Genomic DNA, 25,244 nt, shown 5'->3' with positions numbered 1-25,244 from the left:
CATATTTTGGTTTGTAGGTGCAGCCCCCATTCCGCGATTACCTGTTTGCTTGCCTATACCACCTCCATAGTCTATTTATCTTGCCATATATTTTTTGTTGCTTCTACTGAAACGTTTCCACTAGTTATGAATTCCACAGTAGGCTATGCCGTCTGACACTATTGTATGTGTCAAGTTTGGATTCACTGCAGTGTAACTCAATGTAGAGCCTCTGTTTAATATATCATTATTTGCTTCCAAACATAATCGTGTGAATTTCAATATTTTTTCTGAGCCTTATGCTGAACTTTCCATAACTCCATTCAGTTGTCATTTTTTCCCCATCTGTATGGCTATCATTTGTTGTCTCCACCATCTCTCTATATAGTTATCACTTGCGAAGCTTTAATAAAATTCTCTAGTCCTAATACTTTCTTTATTGGGGCCAGGCTATTATGAGTTCAGCTAGTTTGGTTGTATTTGTCTTCCCTATTCAGCCTGTGCTCTGGTGTTTTCGAATTATCTGACTGTTCACCATGCTTGGGTTGTATCTTTCTTTCCTCTTCCTTCGTGGTCCTCCATTTTTGGCTCAGTGACTAAATGACCATCTATCTTCTGTTCTGAGTTCACAACTTGCACATTAATCTTCCCCATTTCACTATTTAAGGCTGTCTGTGTGGCATTATCTTTCCTTTTTTTTTTTCTTTTTTTTTCTTTTTGATTTGCAAAAACACATTACGATACACACTGCAAAATTGGTTTTTAGACCCAAAAAAACATTGAAACAAAGTAACATTGCACATCAATGTAAATAAACTAATGATAGACACTTGTGGAGCAGTTGACAAAAAAATAAACAATAGCGGCAAAGACAGAATAGGCAACAATCAGAGAAAAAAAAAAGAAAGAAAAAAACAGATCAATCGGTGCCCCGTAACACAGTAAGTCTTTAACCAACCCATTCGGACACCGGCGCCCAGATCCTGGTTGCCAATTGTCGGCTCCTCCCCCCCTTTACAAGAAAAAACTGAAAATTCTAACCTATGGCGAGCTAACAGTCTTGCTCGCCATTGTGCGAAAGTTGGGGCTTCCGCAGATAGCCACTGAGATGTAATGCACAGACATGCCTGAGACATAGCGATAAATAAAAAAGCTGAGTTGTAAAAGGAGTAAGTACCGGCTAGACTATTACCCACGTCAACGCCAAATATCACTAGTGCTGGAGTCAATAAACAGCTTATCTTGAGTGTAGAATTGATAAAGCGCTCAATGTCATCAAAAAACCCTACTAGTACTGGACAAGCATAAAGCATATGTATTATATCCGCCGTCAGTGAATCACAGCGAGCACAAGTATTGCCCTTCCTAGCACCCCATTTTGCAATTTTCATTGGCGTATAATAAAGATCTAACATTGCCATATAGCTTTGAGTCTTCAACAAACCTGAAACAATGACCTTGCTGGCAAAGTCCATTACCGGGGCTAGGTCAATACCTGTCCTTCCTAATTTAGATTCCCACTTAGCACTTTGAGCTGACATATCATCCGGGAAAGTTGATACTATATATTGATAAAGTACCCCTATTCTACTTCTTTTCCTAATCATCTCAATGATTGGTATCTTATCCAGTATGCCTGGTGAAGTCTTCAATTGTTTATACACAAAGCTTTGTATTTGCAGGTATTTTAGAAAATCACGCGGGGATAGTTTGTATTTATTCCTGATATCACTGTATGCTAAGATTTGCCCATCCTCTGCTAGGTCACCCAACATATAGGCAGGGGGCATTATCTTTCCTGTTAAAGATTTCAATAGCTTGGCACTTACGGCTACCTTATTTTACTTGTGGGTTTGTATTTTGTGGGCTTTTATTAATAATAGCTGATGCTCTCTCAGCTCTTGTGTTCATACTTGACATACTTTCTTGTCTTTCTAGTAAAACTTGTTCTCCAAGATTATTTGTTGTCTCATGACCTGGTGATGGGAATCTAATTGGCAACTGTATTTGTGTTTTTTATTGTGAACTTAGGGACCTCTCTATCTGCTCCTGATTGGTTCATTCTTCTGCCATTGACGTTACATACAAAAACACTTTGAGGGATATTTACAATGGAAGTGATGGATCGTGGCATTAGCCTCCTTGGCTTAACGCCACGCTCCGCCACTTATGAAATGCTGGTTTGCACCACATTTACAATATGGTGCAGCCCTGAGTTTCCTCCTGCGCTGGATCTAAATTTAGCTGCCTAGAGCCAACGCAGGCACCTTTGCACCATAGTGCAAGGGTGTCTGCGTTGCAGGGGAAGATTGTTTATGTGCCTTTCTGCTCATAAACAATCTTTAAATGGTGTTTTGTAACTTCTGTGTGCTGCTTAATGCAGCATACATAGAAGTTGCAAAACGCCATTTATTTTTAATGACTGTTTATGTGCAGGAAGGTACACCTTACTGCACATAAACAATCAATGGCGTTTTGCTGTTTCCATGTGTGCTGCACAACACAGAACACATGGTATCAGCAAAAACGAGGAGAAATTAAACATTTCTCCTTGTTTCGCCAGGGTAGGATCAGATTTTTCCTGGTCTTAATTTTGGCACCGTCCCATATTTACGCCACCCTTGTAAATAGGGGGAGCGTCAAAATCAATAGGTGTTGCCGTGGAACACCCATCGCCCTCCCTTTTCACTCTAAGTATAGCTTGGAAAGGTGCCTTATTTGCAAGCCAGCATTAAGCCACGTTACATGGCTCAATGATGCGTTGTAAATAAGGCAAAGCCCCTATCGCCACCACAGCATCCAAAAAAGTGACGTTTTGGTGGCGATAGGGGCTTGTAAATATGCCCCTCTGTATTTCACCTTCCAGTGTTTTTTTTTATATGCAAACGATTTTTTTTCAAAAAGTTCATCCATCTTGTATGACTTGGGCTAGAAGTTATCAGCCTTTTTTCTCAGTTTGGTCATTTTTATTTCCCCGTATTCAATGCTAACCAAGGCAAGCAAAGCAGATTCCACTTTCGCCATTTTCATTAGCCAGTTATTGGCATTCTCTAGTTGTTCACTTAAACTCCAAGCTCTTAAATTGGGGCCTCACCATTTCAAAACTTGTTGTGTTCCTCCTCTTCTTGTAGATTTCTTGTTTTAGATTTTGTTGGAGCTGTCTTGACCAATCCGCTAGTTAGCTTATTATCCTTGCTCTGGGAGCTAAAGGCTGTCAAATATGCCTTTCCTACATCTTTTCATAATTCTTGCTCAAATAAGCCAGTAATCAACACTTTTTTGTGCGGTATGTGGGGGGTCATTGTGTAAGTGGTCTGTGTTTGCCAAATCTGTGTGAAAGCATTGATGTGTGGGAAATTGTTTATGGGGAGAACTGTTGGTGAAAGCAGGGGTCTGTATGTTGGAGTTTATGGGGAATAAATCTGTGGGGGTTGCCTGGGATTGTGTGTGTGGATGGTGGGAGACTGATCAGGGTGTAACACAGGCCCCTGTAGTGCAGTGGTTGACAAATCTTCTGGGGCATCCACAAGTTTGATGGCCCCCATTTAGTTAACAGCCAATGAATATCAGTCAGATATGGGAGACTAAGGTCCCCCCTCTTCACATTCTGCAGGGGGACCCAATCATTTTGAGTAATGCTACTGGAGACTGATTTTTGTGTGGATTCTGGGTGTTCATGTGGGGCCTCTGTTGGTATGATGGCAGGTTTGGTTTTCGGTGCAGGAAAACAATGCAAATCTCTTCACTTTATAGTCTGAAATGAACGCCGTCAATACAAAGTTCTGAATTTTGGCTTCACATAAGCATCACACAATTTCACAAAATCCTTTACAAATATGTTGGAACATTTCAGAAGAAAAAGGATATTTTTTTACCCTTAATTAAAAAAGCATCTCTAGCAGAAAGCATAACATAATTCAGTGGCATAGCAAGAGAGAGCGGGGGGCTGTCTGCCCTGGGCGACAAGTTTGGGTACGGCGGCCTCCCCAACCCCACTTTTACCAGAGGCCGTCGCGGGGCAACAAATGTAGGAATGGCCAGCACACCCTCCCCTGCTTTTACCTGCGGCCATCAAGGAACGGGAAACGCAAGGATTCCCCCCACCCCATGGTTTTACCTGCGGCTGTTGCTGGGCGTCAAACCGGCCAACGCAGGGACCACCATGGGCCCCAAAAGGTCTAGCTTCACCACTGACATGATTATTGGACGCAAATTATTTTCTGGATGTGCAGAGAAGCTTCCACTAATTCACACTGACTGCAGTTCAGGTCATGAATTAATTAAGGGCCATGCTAAATGCAACAGAAGGACAAGTGTATCCACATTAGTACATACACAAGAGAAATGTCATATTCTGTATTCCCGAGTTAATCCCATTGCACACCTGGGCCTGTATTACGTTTAACTGGTTGCAAAGGCTCAGACCGGGGCAGTAGTCCTACTACAATAAGCGTCCTTTTCCCAGCGCAGCGGGAAGTCATGCCACCCGGAGGACAGTGCATTAGTGAGAGGTGGACATGTTGTTTAAAACCGCCTCTCACTGTGCAGACAGCAACCTATCCTGCATCTGAACTGGAGGTAGAAACTCACCTGTAGGCTTCTGTAGTGAGTGACTGAACCCTCCTGAAGGTTGATGTCTGCAGCATCAACTTAAATACCTCCTTCCGAAGGGATAACCTCAGGGGGGTGCACTTGTTGGTGCTATTTCTGATAACTGTCATGTTAGAAATAAAGCGCCTAATGAGGGAGCGGAGACAGTGTTATCCCCAGGGATAGATGAGAGAATGTATCCCTAAAGAGAACATTCAAAACAGCATTTCAAGTGGTGATCAATAAGAATTTGCCATAACTCAAAAAGACTCGAGATCAATAATTTAGAAAACATTATGTCCATTAAAAATGTTAAAGCATAATACAGAAGCCAGAAATATGTCAATCACGATGCATTATAATTTATAATTGAGTCGTAAGAAATTGGTCAAAAATCATTCAAAATAGATACTAATGGGCAAAATCTGGGACATAGTCCAGCATATGCTGCAATTCAATCAAAAATCGGACACCATCCCTAGAGGCTTAGAGAAAGGGCAAACAGAGCCTTTAAATCATGGATTTTTGTTGTAAAATTCTCCATAGAAAGCAATGGAAATCTCAGTCAGCATAGGGTGATCGAATGTAACAACACAACATTGAATCATAATACAACATTATGAAAACGTCATATCATGTAATGCCCCCATCCTAGCACTATCCTCCAAACTGTATAATGAGTCTTCCTCTGATCTAATGAAATTGGATATGTTAGCAAAAATCTAGTTACATAAACAAAGCAGCCTTATGAGAAACTAAGAAAAATGAGTGAACAGGAAGAGGCTTTGAATAGCAACCATCTAACTAAAGTCATGTCATCACAAAGCATTTGCGCATATTATACTGCGTTTTTTGTCAATGAAAAATAAAAACAAAGTTGTTCTAAAATGGAGTTGAGGCTTAGTCCAAGAAAACACAGTTCTATACATCACAGCATTGTTGATAAAATTGCTAAATGGTCATGTTACTAAGCACATATTATTTAAACAAAACAAAACACTAACAAATCCCCCTTCTGATGATTATAATCTTCACCAACATAGCACTAGTAAATTCATAATACGGTCTCGATCACTTCCTGTTTATGGTATCTTGTTTCATCAAGCGCCATGATATCATCATCGGCTCGTGCGTCAATATCTTTCAGTTCATATTTTTGGCGTGTTTCTACCTATTTGCAGATTTCGCAGGCATCTTCTTTTTACTCCCAAAATTGAGTCCCCTTTTTCAAAACATCGCTTAAGGAATTTTAAATAAGACCACAATAATTATTGGTTCTATTACCATGCAAAACACACTCCCACCTGCATTGTCAAACCACTTATCAGACATTGCAAATCCGTGTCTAATCCCACTAAATCAAGATCCAAGTGATTCTGTCAGAAGCAGTACCTGAATTTCCTGATTCCTTGGGAGCGGATGACCAAGGCTTCAAAGCTGAATATTTCCAGATTCCCAAACACCCCTGCACCCGGAATACTCCAAGCCCAGGAATGGAAAGGAAAGAGGAAGTAGATAACAAGAGAGACTGCCACACCGGTGTCTTCTACTGCTACCTCTCGAATTCGGGAAGCTGGAGTACACCTGTAAACATTTAACAAACGATTACAACAGTTCAAGAAACTCAGTTTTGAATGTGACTCTCTGCTAACCTTTACTCTAAATACCTGTGACTATGTGGAGTTGAGCCTCTCTCTTTAGAATGATTATCGGCAAACTGTATTTTTAAAGTCTTATCTGCAGATTGTAGAATGCTATTCAGTGAATGAGTCTATGCTGAATATAGAGTCTTGTTGCGGTGGTAAATAAAAGTATTCACTATATGCATATATGAGATACTCCTATATACTTGCAGCTGATTGATTTTGCTCATTCCGTGCTGAAGAAGTGCTTTAATAATGATGTTTCAAACTGCTCTCTATTCACAGGGCGTAGACTGTTAACTTCACAGAAAAAACGCCTGATGCCTCTGGTTACGTAGTTACCATGTAGCTGTCTGTACTTGAATAAATAGGATTAAGGCTTCCTTACAATACAGTTCAGTACTGAGCGCTACTCTTGTTTATTCAGAAAATTGTTTGTCCAAGATACTGCTGCTTATCTGACTTCTGTCTCAATGCGTTTTACAAGACAGCATTTATGCCAATGCAACCTTATGCCTCTCGAGACTAAAAAATCATAAACTCCTTACCGCTCTTTCACACTGACTCTGAGCGGTGGGGAATGCTTTCCAAAATTGCACTTTGAGAAATGACAACCACCTGCTAGCTCCCGACCGAACTCCGTGGAACACCTCAGAGATGCAGAGCTTCGGGTGGAAAGCCGCGGCAGTCCAAAATACCTGACCACGTAGCTGAAGTTCAACGCTGGAAACTCCCAGAAGGCGGAACTGTCGAGAATACTGCTGGCTAGGAAAAACTAACTCGGGAAAATACACTTGTGACTGGAGCTAACTTCAGAACGTCTAACCGCCAGGATTAGGTCAGTTGAAGTGCGCTGCATAATACGTGCTAATGCACGAAATGGCGGACCATAAAGAAAAACTAGAGCGCTAACCTGGAACCTAGACGGAACAATCAGGAAGCGTATATAACCAATCATTCCGGTTACTAGCTTGGGCCTGCCTCTGACTCCAACTCCAAATTGAAAGCTGAGGCAAAGGGTTACTGCGGACCTTGTAAACTGGTGCTGAAGTGGATTTTGAACCTGAAACTGGCATGGACCTGACAGTACCCCACACCAAAGCCCCCTCCCTGGGCTTCTGCGGATGAGTCTTGTGGAATTCTGAGACCAATCTTGGAGCATGCAGATAGCTACTGGGTTCCCATGACCGTTCCTCAGGACCATAACCCTTCCAGTCCACTAAGTAAAATAATCTCCCTCTTCTCCATTTAGAATCTAGAATCCTCTTGACCTCAAATTCTTCAGTGGATTGAACTTGAATGGGAGCTGGTGGAAGAACTTGTCGGAAATTGGGTGGGTTTCGTTTAATCAAAGCGACATGAAAAGTAGGGTGGAATTTCAAAGACTTTGGCAGTGCTATTCTTACACTCACTGGAGTTACCATTCGAATCACTGAATTTGGACCCACAAATCTCGGTTGGAACTTTCGATTCCCACTCAACCGCATGTGTCGAGTGGAAATCCAAACCTTATCCCCTGGCTCATAGATTGGGCTCTCTCTTCGCTTCTTGTCTGCCTGAACCTTATAAGCCCCCTTGGCCTTACAGAGATTAGAGGAGGCAATCTGATAGGATCTTTGCAAATTTCGAATCACTACTTCCGCTGCTAGGACTTCTACATCCACCCTTCCAACCAACATATTGGGATGGCGACCAGAATTCAGAAAGAACGGGGAAAACCCAGTGTCAGAATGGACTGAATTTTTATAAGCAAACTCTGAAGTGCTCAACAAAGAAGGCCAATCCCCTTCCTGATCCATTAAGTACATGCAGAGCTATTGTTCCAGGTCCTGATTTACACTTTCTGTCTGTCCATCAGTTTCTGGATGATAACTAGTGGACAGACGAGAGTCAACCACCAACCCCTTTAAGAAAGATTTCCAGAATCGGGAAAAAAATTGCGTTCCACGATCAGAAATGACCACTTTGGGAATTCCATGCAATTTTACTATGTGTTCGATAAACAGAGTGGCCAACTGAGATGCAGTAGGTAGTGTCTTAAGAGGAATGAAGTGACTCATTTTGGAAAACTGATCTACCACCACTCAAATCACAGAGTATCCCTGACTGGATGGTAAGTCCACTATGAAATCCATAGATATGGTGTGCCAAGGGGAAGGGGCTACAGGCAGGGGCATAAGGAGACCCTGCGGGTATTGTCTCAAACTTTTGCTCTTAACACACTGTTCACAAGTGGCGATGTACTGTCTCACCTGAGCGTCCATGCCTGACCAAATAAATGTTCTCTTAATCAATTCCAAAGTCTTTATGGCTCCTTTATGTCCTGCCAACTGATGATCATGAAACTGCTGAATGACTTCTTTTCTAAGACCTTCACTTGGGACGAACATTTTTCCTTGTAAGAATGGTTTCCCATCTTTCACTTGTCGATCAGGACCTTCCATTTCCCAATTTGAAAACTCCTTCTTTGAAAATTCTTCACTGATCCGATTTCCCAACTCATCCTTGACCGTGATGGCCACAATTTTTTCCTCAGGAATGATAAAACCCTCCACTTTGGCAACAGATTCTTCACCCAAACTCAAACGAGAAAGAGCATCCGCCTTTCCATTTGCAGATCCAGGCTTATAGGTCAAAACAAAATCATAGTCCTCAAAAAAGAGAGACCACCTAAGTTGTCGAGGAGTGAGTGTTCGGGCAGATTTTAAAAATTGCAGATTCCGATAATCCGTGAAAACGGTAATCACGTGTTTCGCTCCAAACAAATAATGTCTCCAAACTTTGAAGGCCTCCTTCACAGCCAAAAGTTCTTTATCCGCAATTGAATAATTGACCTCTGCAGGTGACAGTTTTCGGGAATGATAGGCCACTGGATGGAGCTGACCCGTGTTTTTCTGACGTTGAGACAGAATTCCTCCAATCGCCAGATTGGACGCGTCTGCTTCTATGAAAAAGAGGTTCCTTCAAATCGGGATGTTGCAGAACTGGAGCAGAAATGAAAGCCTCCTTTAATAGCTGAACGGCCTCCTCAGATTCAACCGCACATCTTTCTTAAGTAGCCGAGTGATTGGACTCACTTTTTCCGAAAAATTCAGAATGAAGCGCCGGTAAAAATGTGCAAATCCCAAAAAGCTTTGTATCTCCTTCACAGACGTGGGAGCTGGCCACGCTTTGATTGCCTGAAGCTTAGAATTATCCATGGAGACTCCCTCCGGAGAAAGTATGAAGCCCAAGAACTCCACTCTTGACGAATGAAAAACACACTTTTCCAATTTCACAAACAATTGATTCTCCAACAGCCGCTCCAAAATGGCACGTACGTGAAACGCATGCTCCTCTAGACTGTTAGAAAAAATGAGGATATCATCGATGTACACAACGGCAAATCGGTCAAGGAACTCTCGAAGCACATCATTAACAAAATGCTGAAAAGCTGCTGGGGCGTTACATAGCCCAAAGGGCATCACTTGGTATTCAAACAACCCCAGCCGGGTTCGAAATGCGGTCTTCCATTCTTCACCCTCAGCCATGCGAACCAAATGGTAGGCCCCTCGTAAATCCAATTTGGTATATACACAAGCATCCTTGACCTGATCGAGGAGTTCAGAAATGAATGGTAACGGGTAGCGATTCTTTTTGGTGACTAGATTTAATGCCCGATAGTCAAGGCAGGTCCTCAAGTTTCCATCCTTTTTAGGAATAAAGAACAGAGGTGACGACACTGGGGATTGGGACGGCCGAATGAAACCATTAGCTAAATTTTGTTCAATATACTGTTTCAGGTGGACATTCTCTGGTTCAGATAATGCGTAAATTCGACTGCACCGCAAAGAGGCTCCCGGCTCTAATTCAATCCGACAGTAATACTCCCGATGAGGCGGTAATTTTCGAGCTTCTTTCTCATTGAAAACTTCCTTCAAATCTTGATATTCATCAGGGATTTCTGGAACTTCCAAAGCGCATATCATCTGGGTTTGATTAGCCAAATTAGATGACATGGTGGATCTCGGGGCCTCAGATAAAGACTGGAAACAATGCTCATGGCAAAAGTCCGAATTAATTTCCACAGTGCGTCTTGACCAATCAATCTGTGGATTATGCTCCATGAGCCAGGGCAGTCCTAGAATGAGCTGGAACTGAGGAGCATCAATTAGATTAAAACTGATATAACTCGGATGTTCTCCCGGACCCAACACTTATCACTTCAGTATCAAAGACTATGGGTCCCGAGGATAAATTGGTGCCGTCCACGGCCCAAACTGGTTTAGGTCTTAGCTTCTTTTCAAACTGAATTCCTAAAGACTTGGCAAACTGAATGTCACAAAAGTTCCTCGTTGCCCCCGAATCTATCATGACGGAAACTTCTTCCATTCAAGCTTCTCCAAAAGAAATTTTACTGGATAAAATCAAATGGAGGGCTGCAGATTGTAAGGTATTTGCCAAAAATTGTGGTTTAGGAGTTGTCTCTCCACTTGCTCCCACCAGTGCAACTCCGTCTACTGGTGGAGCTTGTCTTTTACCCACGAACTGGTCTTTGGTTTCTTTGGGCATTCCTTTACAAAATGGCCCGACTGTCCACAATACATGCATAGCTTACCCAGACGCCTCTTTTCTCTTTCCTCCTTAGTAAGAGGATTGCGGATTGTTCCAACTTGCATTGGCTCTTCACTGGAATGACCTTCTTGGTTCTTGACTGATTCTGACCTAACATGATCAAATCGCGGTGGGAGGATTCTGACTTCCTTCCGACGTTCGTTACGTCTTTCTGCTTGCCGCTGGTCAATTTGAAGTACTAGATCTAAAAGTTCTGATACATCTGTTGGCCTTTTTGGAATCTGAGCCAATCCATCCTTCAACTCATCATTCAAACCTCTGTAAAAAATTGCCACCCTCTTAGCCTCTGGCCAACTGGTTTCTACGATCAACTTGTTGAATTGCGCCAGGTACGCCACCAGATCCCTATTTCTTTGCTTCAAATCCAATAACTCGTTATCCGTGGTCTGAGAAATAGTTCTTCGATCGAAGATACGCAAAAATTCAGCCTTGAAGTCTTCAAACTTGTACAACTCCGGATCATTAGAAGAAACCAGAGGCAAGGACCACGCTGCAGCATCCCCACTCGGGAAGGACAGCACAAACGCCACTTTAGACTGATCCTCCTTGAATAGAATGGGCTTATAAAGGAAATGCAAGGAGCACTGAGTAAGAAAGATCTGTGCCTTATGGGGATCTCCCTGAAATCTCTCGGGGGGGCCAACGGAATAGTGGGGGACATGGCATGCACTACCTGAGTAGTTAACTCAGAAGAGGAAGAGGGAGAAGGAGTATAGGTTTGTGGCTTGATACTCCCAAAATTTGGACTTGAACTCACAGAAAGTTCATCTATCCTCCGACGCAAATAACTTGCTTCCTGATTGGACTTCCTTACCTCCTCCCTAGTTTCACTCAACTGTTTCTGTAACCCCTCTAAAATTGAAGCCAAAGCCTTGACGTCTAAACCTTCAGCCATCTCGCTCGGACGGAAGGTAAGTTCTGGCACTTCAATCTGTCAGAGGCAGTACCTGAATTTCCTGATTCCGTGGGAGCGGATGACCAAGGCTTCAAAGCTGAATATTTCCAGATTCCCAAACACCCCTGCACCCGGAATACTCCAAGCCCAGGAATGGAAGGGAAAGGGGAAGTGGATAACAAGAGAGACTGCCACACTGGTGTCTTCTACTGCTACCTCTCGAATTCGGGAAGCTGGAGTACACCTGTAAACATTTAACAAACGATTACAACAGTTCAAGCAACTCAGTTTGGAATGTGACTCTCTGCAAACCTTTACTCTAAATACCTGTGACTGTGGGGAGTTGAGCCTCTCTCTTTAGAATGATTATCTGCAAACTGTATTTTTAAAGTCTTATCTGCAGATTGTAGAATGCTATTCAGTGAATGAGTCTATGCTGAATATAGAGTCTTGTTGCGGTGGTAAATAAAAGTATTCACTATATGCATATATGAGATACTCCTATATACTTGCAGCTGATTGATTTTGCTCATTCCGTGCTGAAGAAGTGCTTTAATAATGATGTTTCAAACTGCTCTCTATTCACAGGGCGTAGACTGTTAACTTCACAGAAAAAACGCTTAATGCTTCTGGTTACGAAGTTACCATGTAGCTGTCTGTACTTGACTAAATAGGATTAAGGCTTCCTTACAATAAAGTTCAGTACTGAGCGCTACTCTTGTTTATTCAGAAAATTGGTTGTCCAAGATACTGCTGCTTAGCTGACTTCTGCCTCAATGCGTTTTACAAGACAGCATTTATGCCAATGGAACCTTATGCCTCTCGAGACTAAAAAATGCTAAACTCCTTACCGCTCTTTCACACTGACTCTGAGCGGTGAGGAATGCTTTCCAAAATTGCGCTTTGAGGAATGACAACCACCTGCTAGCTCCCGACCGAACTCCACGGAACACCTCAGAGATGCGGAGCTTCGGGCGGAGAGCCGTGGCAGTCCAAAATACCTGACCACGTAGCTGAAGTTCAACGCTGGAAACTCCCAGAAGGCGGAACTGCCAAGAATACTGCTGGGAAAATACACTTGTGACTGGAGCTAACTTCAGAACGTCTAACCGCCAGGATTATGTCAGTTGAAGTGCGCTGCATAATAGGTGCTAACGCACGAAATGGCGGACCATAAAGAAAAACTAGAGCGCTAACCTGGAATCTAGACGGAACAATCAGGAAGCGTATCCAACCAATCATTCCGGTTACTAGCTTGGGCCTGCCTCTGACTCCAACTCCAAATTGAAAGCTTAGGCAAAGGGTTACTGCGGACCTTGTAAACTGGTGCTGAAGTGGATTTTGAACCTGAAACTGGCATGGACCTGACAGATTCACTTAAACTCTCTTAGAGAGCCTTCACCTCACGTGAAACATTAGTGGTATTACCTATATATTAATTAATTTGCTTAGTATTCTTGGGGATGAAGGTGCAGCACTGGTAAACCTTCAATACTAGGCAGACTCGGCCCTCTTTTGTGAGCAAAATGTCTAATGTTTGACGATTCTGCATGGTCATAGTATGCATAACCATTAACTCATCATTAATAAGACTTAAAGCTCCAGCAGTGTTAAAAACGAGACAATCTACAAACAGACAACTCCCTAATTTTTACATAATTGAAAGCACACCAACAGACGTAATCATAGAAACAAGTACATCTAACACAAATTGTCTGAAACTATGTTTTGCACTTTTCAAACCAACGGCAGCAGTCATGTCTCATTTCATTTACTTGATAAAACCCGAGGGACAACCAAAGTAAGATAGCAGCTTCCTAATCAATTATGTGGTAGGTTAAAATAGGCAGTCTTACCACAGACATAATAAATTCTTCTCAATATATTGTCTTTACCTATCATCAAACACATAACTTTTTTTCGTACTCACTCTCTTGTAATAGTTCAACTGAAGTACTACTCTGAGATAGAGATCTCTGTTGTACTATTCAAAACGCTCCTTTTCTTATTTGTTCAGTCCTTAACCTAAAGTACTCTTTCGAAATTCTACATTTCTCTTCAGCCTTTATTTGCAATTTAATCTCTCTTGCATCTTTCCAATTTCCCAAAATTTCCATCCTTCTTTCATTATATTCTTTAAAACACTCACACGTTTCTTCACTCATTTTTAACCTTGTTAGCATTTTAGTTGGGTTGTGTAATGGGTTTCAAATGGTTAGAAAAAGTCTCACAGTTCTCTATGCAGCTAGGGAAAGAAACCTATTTTCACATGTTAAGGAAATACACTTAGAATCAGATCTTGACATTTTTCTTATGAAGGACAGATGGTTAGACATTGGCAAATCTTAGAACAGAAAACCCACGTGCATACATTTTGTGCTTTACTTGTAAAATATACTTCATCGTGCCTGCCTATATCTCGAACATTGCACAGAGGTTTACCCTGAATTAATGTTGAAAAAATTGGAGAGGCACAAACTTGTTGCTGAACGCATTGTGCTCCTATCAAGGATTTGAAGAGTCTGGTCCTCGATATGCATGTTTAATGAAAATAAGATGAAAGTAAAATCAATGTTTCAGTACAAATTGTTATATACTGATCAGTTCACAGATCAAGAGAAAGATGTGAACGCTACTCTAGAAATGGTACATCACAGCGGTAGCTGCAGTAAAAAGGGTATTCTCCTTAAATGGAAACACACTACACACATCTTCTTGAGGGAAGGTGGCAAAGTACATATTAAGCAGATTGAGGAGAGACATACTGTTTTCTGCCCATTTCAATACGTTTGCACTGATAAATGTAGCAAGTTTTTTGGTACTGAAATCAGTCAGGAAAAATGCAAAGTGTGATATTTACTGCACTAGTCAGAATTCCCATCTTTGCCCAAATTCCTGTTTGTAAGAGATTCCAAGCCAGACAAGGATGGCACCAAATCTAAGTGGTGGAAGACCTCAGAACTTGATCTCATCGCTATGATATTTTCATACTTACAGACGGCACCTATGGATATCCACATATACCTTATCAAGAATGACCCTACAATGTTTGCCATTAATATTTGAAAAAAGGGCCAGATGTTAGAAGGCTTTTTACATTTTTAACGGGTCCACAACTTTTATAAAGTTGGAAACATCAGAAACAAAAACATTTTAATGACTGTGAGGTGGTCTTCTGTCTTATGCACTTATAGAAGAGTGACTGTTTAGGTGTGTTTCATCAGCAATCAACTTACTTGGCGGCATATCGACCAATCAATCAATCAATCACTGCATTTCTAAAGCGCGCTACATACCCGTGAGGGTCTCCAGGCGCTGGGGGGGGGGCGCTTCTACTGATAGAAGAGCCAGGTCTTGAGAAGTCTTCTGAAGGCCAGCAGGTCCTGGGTCTGTCGTAGGCTGGTAGGGAGAGCGTTCCAAGTCTTGGCAGCGAGGTAGGAGAAGGATCTGCCACCGGCGGTGGTCTTTCAGGTACAAGGAACTGAGGCGAGGGCGAGGCTGGCCGAGTGGAGGCTGTGGGTGGGGGGGTGGAAGCTGAGTCGGTCGTTGAGGTATGTGGGTCCGGTGTTGTGTAGCGCTTTGTGTGCGTGGATGAGGAGTTTGAAGGTGATCCTCTTGTTGACGGGGAGCCAGTGTAGGCCTCCCAAGTGGGCTGTGATGTGGCTGCGTCGGGGGATGTCAAGGATCAGTCGTGCCGAGGCGTCTGGATACGTTGTAGTCATCTCAGGAGCTTGGTTCTTGTTCCTGAGGAGAGAGCGTTCCCGTAGACGAGTCTGCTGGTGACGAGGGCCTGGGTGCCGGTTTTTCTCGTGTCGGGGGGGGGTCCATTTGAAGATGCTGTGGAGCATTCAGAGGGTGTTGAAGCAGGACGCAGAGACGGCGCTGACTTGCTTGGTCATGGAGAGGGCGGAGTCGAGGATGACCCCCAGGTTGCGTGCGTGGTCGGTGGGTTTCAAGGCAGTGCCTAGTGATGTGGGCCACCAGGAGTCGTCCCAGGCTGATGGGAAGGGTCCGAGGATGAGGACCTCCGTCTTGTCTGAATTCAGCTTCAGTCTGCGGTCCTTCATCCAGTCGGCAACGGCCTTCATTCCTCTGTGGAGGTTGGCTTTGGCGGTGTGGGGGTCTTCGGTGAGGGAGATGATCAGCTGGGTGTCGTCGGCGTAGGAGATGAAGATTAGGCTATGTTGTCATGCGACGTGGGCGAGTGGTGCCATGTAGACATAGAACAGCGTCGGACTGGGGGAGAATCCCTGAAGGACGCCGCAGATGATCTCGGTGGTTTTTGAGCGGAAGGGTGGGAGGCGGACGCTCTGGGTTCTGCCGGAGAGGAAGGATGTGGTTCAGGCCAGGGCCTTCTATTGGATTCCGGCGTCATGGAGGCGTGCTGATATGGTGCGGTGGCAGACCGTGTTGAAGGCTGCTGATAGGTCTAGGAGGATGAGGGCGGCTGTTTCTCCCTTGTCCATCAGGATCCTGATGTCGTCGGTGGCAGCGATGAGGGCGGTCTCTGTGCTGTGGTTGCTGCGAAAACCGGATTGGGAAGGGTCCAGGATGTTGTTGTCTTCGAGGTAGCGGGTGAGTTGTTTGTTGACGATCTTCTCTGTCACTTTTGCCGGGAATGGGAGCAGGGAGATGGGCCGGAGGTTCTTGAGGTCCTTGGGGTCCGCCTTGGGTTTCTTCAGTAAGGCGTTGATCTCGGCGTGCTTCCAGCTTTCCGGGAAGGTTGCTGTCTCTAAGGAAATGTTGATTGCTTTCCGGAGGTGGGGCGCAATGTTTGTGCTGGCTTTGTTGAACACGTGGTGAGGGCAGGGGTCGGATGGGGATCCGGAGTGGATGGAGTTCATGGTTTTGATGGTGTCTTCGTCGCTGACGGAGGACCAGGCAGTCAGTTGGCTGGAGCGGGTGGGGGTCGCGGGGGTGATAGTCTCGGTGGTGGGTTTGGGGGTGTCGGAGTTGAAGCTGTTGTGGATGTCTGTGATCTTGCGGTGAAAGAAGGTGGCCAGGGAGTCGCACAGGACCTGTGATGGAGGAATGTCGTTGGTGTTGGAGCTGGGGTTGGAGAGTTCTCTCACGATGCTGAAGAGCTCTTTGGTGTTGTGTGTGTTGTTGTCTAGGCGGTCCTTGAAGGCGGTCCTCTTGGTGGTCCTGATGAGTTGGTGGTGTCTGCGGGTGGCGTTCTTGTGGACTGTGTGGCTGTCTAGGGTTCGGTCGTGGAGCCATTTCTTCTCCAGCTTCCGGCAGGTGCGCTTGGATGTCCGGAGGTCTTCGGTGAACCAGGCGGCTTTCTTGTTGGTGTGGTTGGTGGTGGAGATCTTGAGAGGGGTGAGGGCGTTGGCGCAGTCGTTGATCCACTGTTTGAGGTTGGTCTCAGCGGTGTCGGGGTCGATGGGGTCGGCGGGTGGTTTCAGGGCAAGGGTGGTTGTCAGATGGTCATTGGTGACCTTGCCCCAGCAGCGGCGTGGCAACTGTTGGGCGCGGTGGTGTGTGGTAGGTTTCTTGAAAGTGAAGTGGACGCATCTGTGGTCCGTCCAATGGGGTTCGTGGTGTGGTTGAAGGAGACGTAAAGGCTTGCGGAGAAGATGGGGTCCAGCGTGTGTCCGGCGGCGTGGGTGGGAGTTGTCACGAGCTGTTTGAATCCGAGGTTGGCGAGATTGTCAACACCTGGCTCACCTTCCTCTGTGAAAGAACCAGTGAGAACCTGAGTAGGATCCCTGCTGCATTACTATTGACCAATAAGATAATGGATGGGCAGCCATGGTGACCTTCCATACGAGCTAAAGTGAATGTATGAGTCTTAGATGAGGATTGCACAGCAACCCTTTTGACCCTTCAATCTGTACATAAAACCTGGGTCTAAAATAGAAATGAATAAATCTCATTCAAGAACCTTGTCCTCCAAATGGGGAGACCGCGTGGAGGCAGCTCTCCAAAGAGAGGCGCAACGTCGCCTTAGAGCAGCGGAACATGCTCAAGCCTAGCACACCATAGTGCAAGATTTCCCCCAAAATAGATAGAATGGGTAGGATACCCGCCTCCTCAGAGAGTGAGGAGGATAGTGAGAACGAATTAGGATCCCTGTTGGGTAAAGCTAGATCCCTACCCATCCTCCATAGTACTGTGTGGTGCAGCGGCCAAGGCAACTGACTCCGGAACCCGGGGGCTCACGGTTCGATCCTTGGTGCCGGTTGCAGATCAGCCCAGAACCATGTGACTCTGGGCAATAGCTCGCTTAATCTTACCGAGGGCCCCCAGCGCCTTGACACCTTCGGGTAATTGTTCGCGCTTTACAAATACTGGATATTTATATTTACATTTTACCCTGATACCTGTTATGCCACACCCGTCCATAGACTGATATCTCCAAAGCCATTTACACCTCCTTGATGTAACGACCACTGGCTCTTTGGGCAGCCCTCCAGCTGGACTCAACTGGGTTTGGTGTGTTTTAAGTGTTTTATGTTTTGTCCCTGATTGAGACATTATTTGTACTAGCTAATGTTCACGTGCCCCAGGGACTGGAACCACCCCAGCACCATCTATATTATCGAAGCTATTATTACAATATTTTTGCAATGACTGATGGGGTACATTGCCCATCCACTTGCAGCTGGTACTCCTGGAAGTCATAAGAAAGAATGGAACGGGGCGGATGATTGAGAAGGGATGTAATTGTAACACTTACTATTGAGAAAGTGCAAAACAATAAAATTACTTTATAAAGAAAAGAACCTTGCCCTCCAAACCTCAATTTGTAGAAGCATAAAGAAATTCCTTTGCATGAGACTATGATATAGGTCGTTTGGCCTATTACTAGCTTGGTATCACGTTATATATTACCTTAAAGATAACATAGTCCCTTTGCAGGAATTTAAATTCGTTTTGTTAAAAGGGGTGTGCAATATTAACTAACCTTGTGTTAGATACCATGGAGGGTATGGAGATCTCCATGGCACAATTAATATGAGAAATTTGCACCCCGGCCAGTCACAGCAACCTTATAAGAGCATCTTAAAAAGTTATGCTGCAAGCAAAGTTGAAGTGCAACACGTACTCTTGCTGAACCAAGTAATCTGCTTAACCAAGATCTTCAGTGCTTCTAGACAACGCCTAAATCTCCCGTCTTTCCTCGAAAAAGACATCACTGGAGTGTCGAAGATGGTCATTGAGAAATAGCATGTTTACTGCATTTAGAGTGGTGCTCAGAGTGGATTCCTTGCTATATTAACAGATTGCCATCAACGATGTCTTTCTTTACCCAATTAAAGGTTTTATTCTGATTAGAAGACACATGCTTTTTTACACAGAGCTGATAGGTGCTCATTTGTGCAACTCTATATATAGCAGGTAACTTTAAGGATGCATGCAAGGAATAGTAAGTTGAGGGCACCTTTTACTATTATTTCACAGAGCACAGCAAGGGAACTTGCTGTGCTGCGTTGCATGAAAGTAAGAGAGAAGAAATGCTTCATATTCACAAAGATTTAGATCACTCCTGCTCGGTGCACTGACTAGCGCCACCACAAGCACCCATGCAAAATAGTGCAAGGGTGCCTGCGCTACAAGCAGGATTGATTTTTGCAGGATGGCATACTTTCCTGCACAAAAACAGTCTTTATAGGCATGTTCCTCAGTCTATCCTTGCAACAGAAAGCAGCACACCAGAAAGAGGTAGTAACAAGGCGAAATAAAAAAATATTTCTCCTTCTTACACTTCTGTCGGGTAGGTGTGCCATTTTGGCGCAAACCCAGGTTTACAAGTCTTTGTAAATATTGGTTTGCACCAAAATATAAGGTGGATGCATGAGAATGCCCTTACTCCATTGATGTAAATCCTACCAAACGCAAAGCAGCACTTTGCATTGCTGTGCATGACTTTGTATTTACTAAGCCATGCAAAATGGCTTTGTAAACACCAAAAAGGATTTTGCACAAAGTGGTTCATCCCTGACACTAACTCATAGTAAATCTGGGCCAAGGGGTTTCCAATTTATAGACAATTTCTTACATGTCCAGTTCTAGAAGTCTTTCTGGTGAGAGAGAAGATGCCAGTCGATTTCCATACATTTAATTGAATATCTAGTACCAATTAAACTAATATATCAGGCATAAACTTGTACCCTTCTGAGTCCACAAGAGAAGTTTCAGAAAAGTAATTCATAAGAGATGCATCATCACATCCATGATAACACTTCAAGCAAAGCAAAATAGACCCCCAAAGTCTTTGAGAATATAGCACACTAACAAGAATGTAAAGCTTGATGGTTTTGATACTAGTGCTTCTCTCATTTGGTGCCTTCTTCTGTTGCATGCTTTCAGAAAGTGTGTTTATTATGTGAACAGACTGATTTAGTTAATGTTTGCATTATTAATGTTGTATTTCTTCCTAGGTACATGATTCTTACATTGAACTGGCTGATATACTTCTAAAAACAGACCCCTTGGCAGCTGTGGATGTGTACTGCAAATTTCCACTCAAGCCGGTCCAAGAACAAACATTTGATGATGCCTTTATCACTGGAGAAATTGTGCGTCTACTTATGAAACATGAAAAGTATGATGATCCTCGGTTGCCCGCCAATATGATTGCAAATGGGAAAGTCCTGGGCCTAGGTAAGTACACGGACAAATTTAATGGTTTGCACAGAACATAAATGAGTGATTTGTATTTAGAAAGGGTCACAAGTTTTTAGTAAAAGTGAATGAGTAAACTTGTATGGTACAACACCAAACTCATCAACTGTAGAACACCTGGAGTGCACACGCCAGAGAAAAAGAGGGCTTTTGGGGATGGCTGCAGAGTTCCACGCCTCCGCATAGCCTCCTGTGACACGTGGACTGTGACCCCGCCCCTTTGAATGGCGGAATGCAAGATCGCTGTTTGAAACGCCGCGCCAACGACGGGGAGATGCTGTTGCTCTGGCGTCTATCGCTTTAGCTGAGAAAGATCACAGCATATCGTTTTGCGGTGTGGGACGTCTGCTGCAAACCGCTGGGAGAGTCGCAGTATATATATATTTTTTTTTTATGCAAGTTGCCGCTCGATGCTCGATGCTCTCCTGGGTCCCGGCATTGCAGCCTCCCTCAGCTTGCTCCAGCCTGCCTGCCTGCCTTGGACACTGCCTCCTTCCTCTCTTTGCTCACCTGCTCGAGGTTGCTTGCTCGAGGCTGACGGCTCACGGCTCCAGGTATTTCTAGTTTCAAGCCTCTAGAATCCGGGGCAGAATTCTTTAATTTTCATCGGGGGGTTTTCTACAGACTGATGCCTGCCGAGTAATGTACTGTATCACTGCTCTGTACTGCCCTGCTGGTTGAAAGCCGGGTCTGCAGCTACAGCTACTGGGTCAATGCTGTCAGTATCCCTGAATCTAACATTGTGAGCCTTCTGAGCCTTCTAAAAAAAATACCCCCTGGGGAAAAAAAAAGGATTCTAAAGAAAATCTTTTCCTGTAGAACTGGCTTGCTAAGTGGCTGGTTAAGAGGATCGAACCCACAGCACCGGGAGTAACAACGGGTGTGGGGGGGAAAGAAGACTGCACAAGGAGTTTTTTTGCTTTTTTGGACAAAAACTGACAGAAAAAAAAATATATATATATATAAGTGAAAATGGGCAAACCTCAAAGGGAAGGTGAGGAGGCTGTGAAGACCAGCAAAGTCGAACTGGCTGCCCGTCAGAAAGCGAGAACGCGCTTAGCCCAAGCTAAAAAGTCCTCTCGCAAGGCAGCTAAGGAGAATGATAGAGGCAAAGGTAAAGCAGGAGGGGAAAGCTCAGCCGGGGATACGCTACCGGAATCTTCGGAGGATGAATCGCCTACTCCTCCTAACCCCAAAGAGATAAAAAAGGCTGGGATAGACTCTCAAGAGAGCAATGACTTAGTGGTACAGTCAGACCCAGAACTTGAGCTAGAGCCAGAGCCAGAGCTGGAAGTAGAATTACTGGCCGGCACTGTAGAATCAGTTCCGGAAATGTCGCCTCAAGTAAGAGAGGTAAAAAATAAAAATGGTAAAGGAGGAAAGGAGGTTAAAGACTATCCGCTTTTTGAAAAAAAAAACACTCCAAAGTCTCTTTCTGCGCAATCCCCCGTTGCCTTAGCTCCAGCCACCTCACCAACCACAATACCTTTATCAGCCTCATCAGCCAACATAGCACGATCTAATGAACTATCTAATGACTCGTCCAAAGCAATTTGTCATGACAAGATGTCCGTGCCTCTTCTTTTAAGTGCTTTACAACCTTCTAGAAACACACTAGAGACTCTGAATGGGGCGGGTTGCACGCAAATCTGTTCCTCGTCTTCAGCTAAACAAAGCGAGGTATTGGGAGCCCCAAATACAAAGGGGAATGAAGTGCAGTTGTGCTCTGGCGAAAACAATTCAGGTGCTACAATAAATCCTTCAGTAGGGGAAGATAATTTTGTGGGTCTGGAAGAGAGTTCAGAGGCAAGATATCAGCTGGGCATCCGCAAAATGTTGAACTTGATTCTAGATGAAATTCGAGAAATCAAACATAACCAGCAAGTGGAGATAGCTGCCCTTCAACTAAGAATGGATAAATTTGAGCAATCCATGCTGGGAATCCCAAAAAGACTTCAGGAGGCAGAGACGAGGATCTCTACACTCGAAGATCAAATTAACCTGGTTGCCGGAGAGGCAAAGGAGGCAGCGAAGAAGAAGAATGCCCTTGAAAACAAGCTAGAGGAGCTCGAAAATCATTCTAGAAGGTCTAATCTAAGGATCATAGGGGTTCCAGAAGGATCAGAGGGCTCCGATCCCATTCAGTGGGTTGATTCTTTTATTCACCAGACAGTCCTACCTGAATTCGAGGGAGATCTGACAATAACAAGAGCCCATCGGGTCCTGGCTCAGCGCTTCCCTAATTCTCCGTTTCCAAGAACTATTCTTTTGAACTTTGCTGATTATAGGATCAAGGAGAAGATCCTATCAAAAGCTTTCCAACATCGTCAATTTGCAGTATCAGAAACGGTAAAATGTAGGATCTTCTCTGACATGACTGCAGCAGCGGCAAAAGGAAGAAAAGAATTTGTAAAAATCTTACACTTATTCAAGGCAAATGGCGCTCAAGCCTCAATCGCGCAGCAGTCAAAATTGAAGGTCCTGGTTAAAGGAAAATTCTATTTGTTTACGGACATAGAAGAAGCTCACTCTTTTCTGGAAGAGATTTCTTCAGGAGCTAGGTCGGAAAAGGGGAAAATCTAACTTGGGCCTGATCTTGCTTATTTTTTTTTTTCTTTTCTTCCCTTGCATGAATAATGTACAATATCTGCATGGGGCGGTAACAGATCCATGGGTTACTCAGGGTGTAACACAAGGACACCCAGATCAGAAGGAGTGGGAGGAATGTGGCCAGCGTGGAAGGGAGGGGGACTTCCACATTCCTGGGGAGGGTGGGGGTAAATGCAGTAAAAAAGAATATGAGCAATGGTTACTTCTCTAGTCTTAGTTTTTCTAATAGGTACGCAGCTGTGATAAAATGTTCTTTTAGATGAAAAGTAACACTTGTAATATCCTGTCAATCAATGTAAACGGAATGTTAAACAAACAGAAGTATGGGGCGTTGCTGAAATGGATAATTTTTATTAGACCTCAGGTGGTCTTCTTTCAGGAGACTCATTTGAAGTCTAATAGTCCGAAGTTGTTTATTCCTAATTACTTTTCTAAAGTATTTTTCTCATCAGCAGGGGTGGCCCAGAGAGGGGTTGCTATCTACTTCTCAAGGGATCTTGCCTGGGAAATTCTCCAGGTTCATAGAGACGTTAAGGGCAGGTGGATCTGGGTGGTTGCCAAACTGCAAAATAAAATTATAAATTTCGTCAACTATTATGGCCCCATCCACGACGATATTACCGGTCTGTCAGAAATTTATGAATCTTTGAGGGGCGTTCCAGGACAGATAATTCTAGGAGGAGATTTTAATTTTATTCAAGACCTGTCAAGAGATACTTCTAACAAGAAAAAGAAACAGCTAAAACCCAAAACAAAATGTTTTTTGAAGCACTCTTACATGAATATCAATTAAGGGATCCGTGGCGTTATAGAAATGCTGAAATTGAATCTTTCACATGCTATTCCAACCGGTTCCGGACTGCATCCAGAATAGATTTTTTTTAATATCTGGATCGTTTTTGATCTTAAGAGCTGTGATTGGATGCAATCCATTTTCAGACCACGCTAGAATTGAATTAGAATTAGAATTGGGAGGAGTGGATGAGATGCGCCCCAGGTGGCAGCTGGATCGCACCCTCTTACAGAACCAGGACTGGGTTTCACAATTCAGAGATTGGATTACACAATACTTTGTAATAAATGATAATACAGCTGAACCCTTTTCTGTTTGGGGCGTATTCAAAGCTTCAGTACGCGCCCAGATTATTGCATATACTAGCGCTAAGGCAAACGAAAGAAAGTTAAAAATAGCTATGCTTCAATCAGACGTAGAGAGGGAATATGCATTGCAGCTTCAACATCATTCAAGCAAGCTAGAGCAGGCTAAAACTCTTCTTCGGGATTATTTTGTCGCGGAAGAGATTAACAGCTCGAAAGCCTTTCAACAAAAGGTCTATGAAGACAGCCAGTTGGTAGGGAAACTATTAGCTAACTCTACCAGAAAAAAGCAGGAGTCTTCACTGATAGTGAAAATTCGCGATCCCCAGAGTGGGCTGGAGGAGGAGGATAGAGACAAGATCTCAAAAATCTTCCTGAATCATTTTGAAAAAATCTACTCTACGGAGTACCAGGTAGAGGATGTAATGATCCAGGACTATTTTGCAGATATACAAATCCCCAAAATCTCCGAAAGTCGGATTAATCAAATTAGTCTGGAAATAAATACCACTGAAATACAAAATTGTATAAAGGCAATCTCAGGGGGAAAAGCTTCCGGCCAGGACGGATTTCCAATAGAATTTTATAAGGTCTTTTTTAGAGAATTAGCAACTCCCTTGAAAAAGTTATATAATTATGTTAGGCTAGGCGGGTACGTCCCTGCTGAGTTTAAGAAATCTACAATTATATGTTTTCTTAAAAAAGATAAAAATCAGTATGATGTCAATTTATACAGACCGATTAGCCTACTAAATTCGGATTACAAAATCCTTATGAAAATATGGGCTGAGAGATTTGTCTTTGCTGCTCAGGAGGTCATTCATCAGGACCAGTCTGGGTTTATTGCAGGTCGCTATATGGCAGCAAACACCGAGTTCCTAATCCAGGCATTGGACTACTTTAATATTAATTTGACCCCAGCCTGTATATTGATGATGGACGCGGAAAAAGCGTTTGACTTAGTGAATTGGGCTGCATTATTCTACTCCCTCGGTCAATTTGGTTTTCCAGCCTCAATTATTAAGATGCTTTATAACATCTACAAGGGAGTATCGGCCCAAGTAATAATCAATATGAAACAGGCTGGCAAGATCAAGGTAAACAGGGGCACAAGGCAGGGCTGCCCGTTGTCCCCGTTGCTTTTTACTTTCTTTATCGAACCTTTAGTAATTATGATTAGGGAC

General features: G+C 43.7%; 1 protein-coding gene across 1 annotated transcript in view; it reads left to right on the top strand.

Annotated features, from left to right (window-relative positions):
* The window catches only part of LOC147708987 (uncharacterized), a 540,404-nt gene that overhangs the window by 502,325 nt on the left and 12,835 nt on the right, over positions 1 to 25,244 (top strand). Inside the window, exon 19 of the mRNA XM_086927584.1 lies at positions 20,109 to 20,331. Within this exon, the coding sequence (XP_086783710.1) occupies positions 20,109 to 20,331 (223 nt within the window). The remainder of the gene's footprint in view (positions 1 to 20,108; positions 20,332 to 25,244) is intronic.

Source organism: Lissotriton vulgaris, chromosome 6, assembly GCF_964263255.1.
Source record: "Lissotriton vulgaris chromosome 6, aLisVul1.2, whole genome shotgun sequence".
Classification (NCBI taxonomy): domain Eukaryota; kingdom Metazoa; phylum Chordata; class Amphibia; order Caudata; family Salamandridae; genus Lissotriton; species Lissotriton vulgaris.
This window is presented reverse-complemented; position numbering and strand designations above follow the sequence as displayed.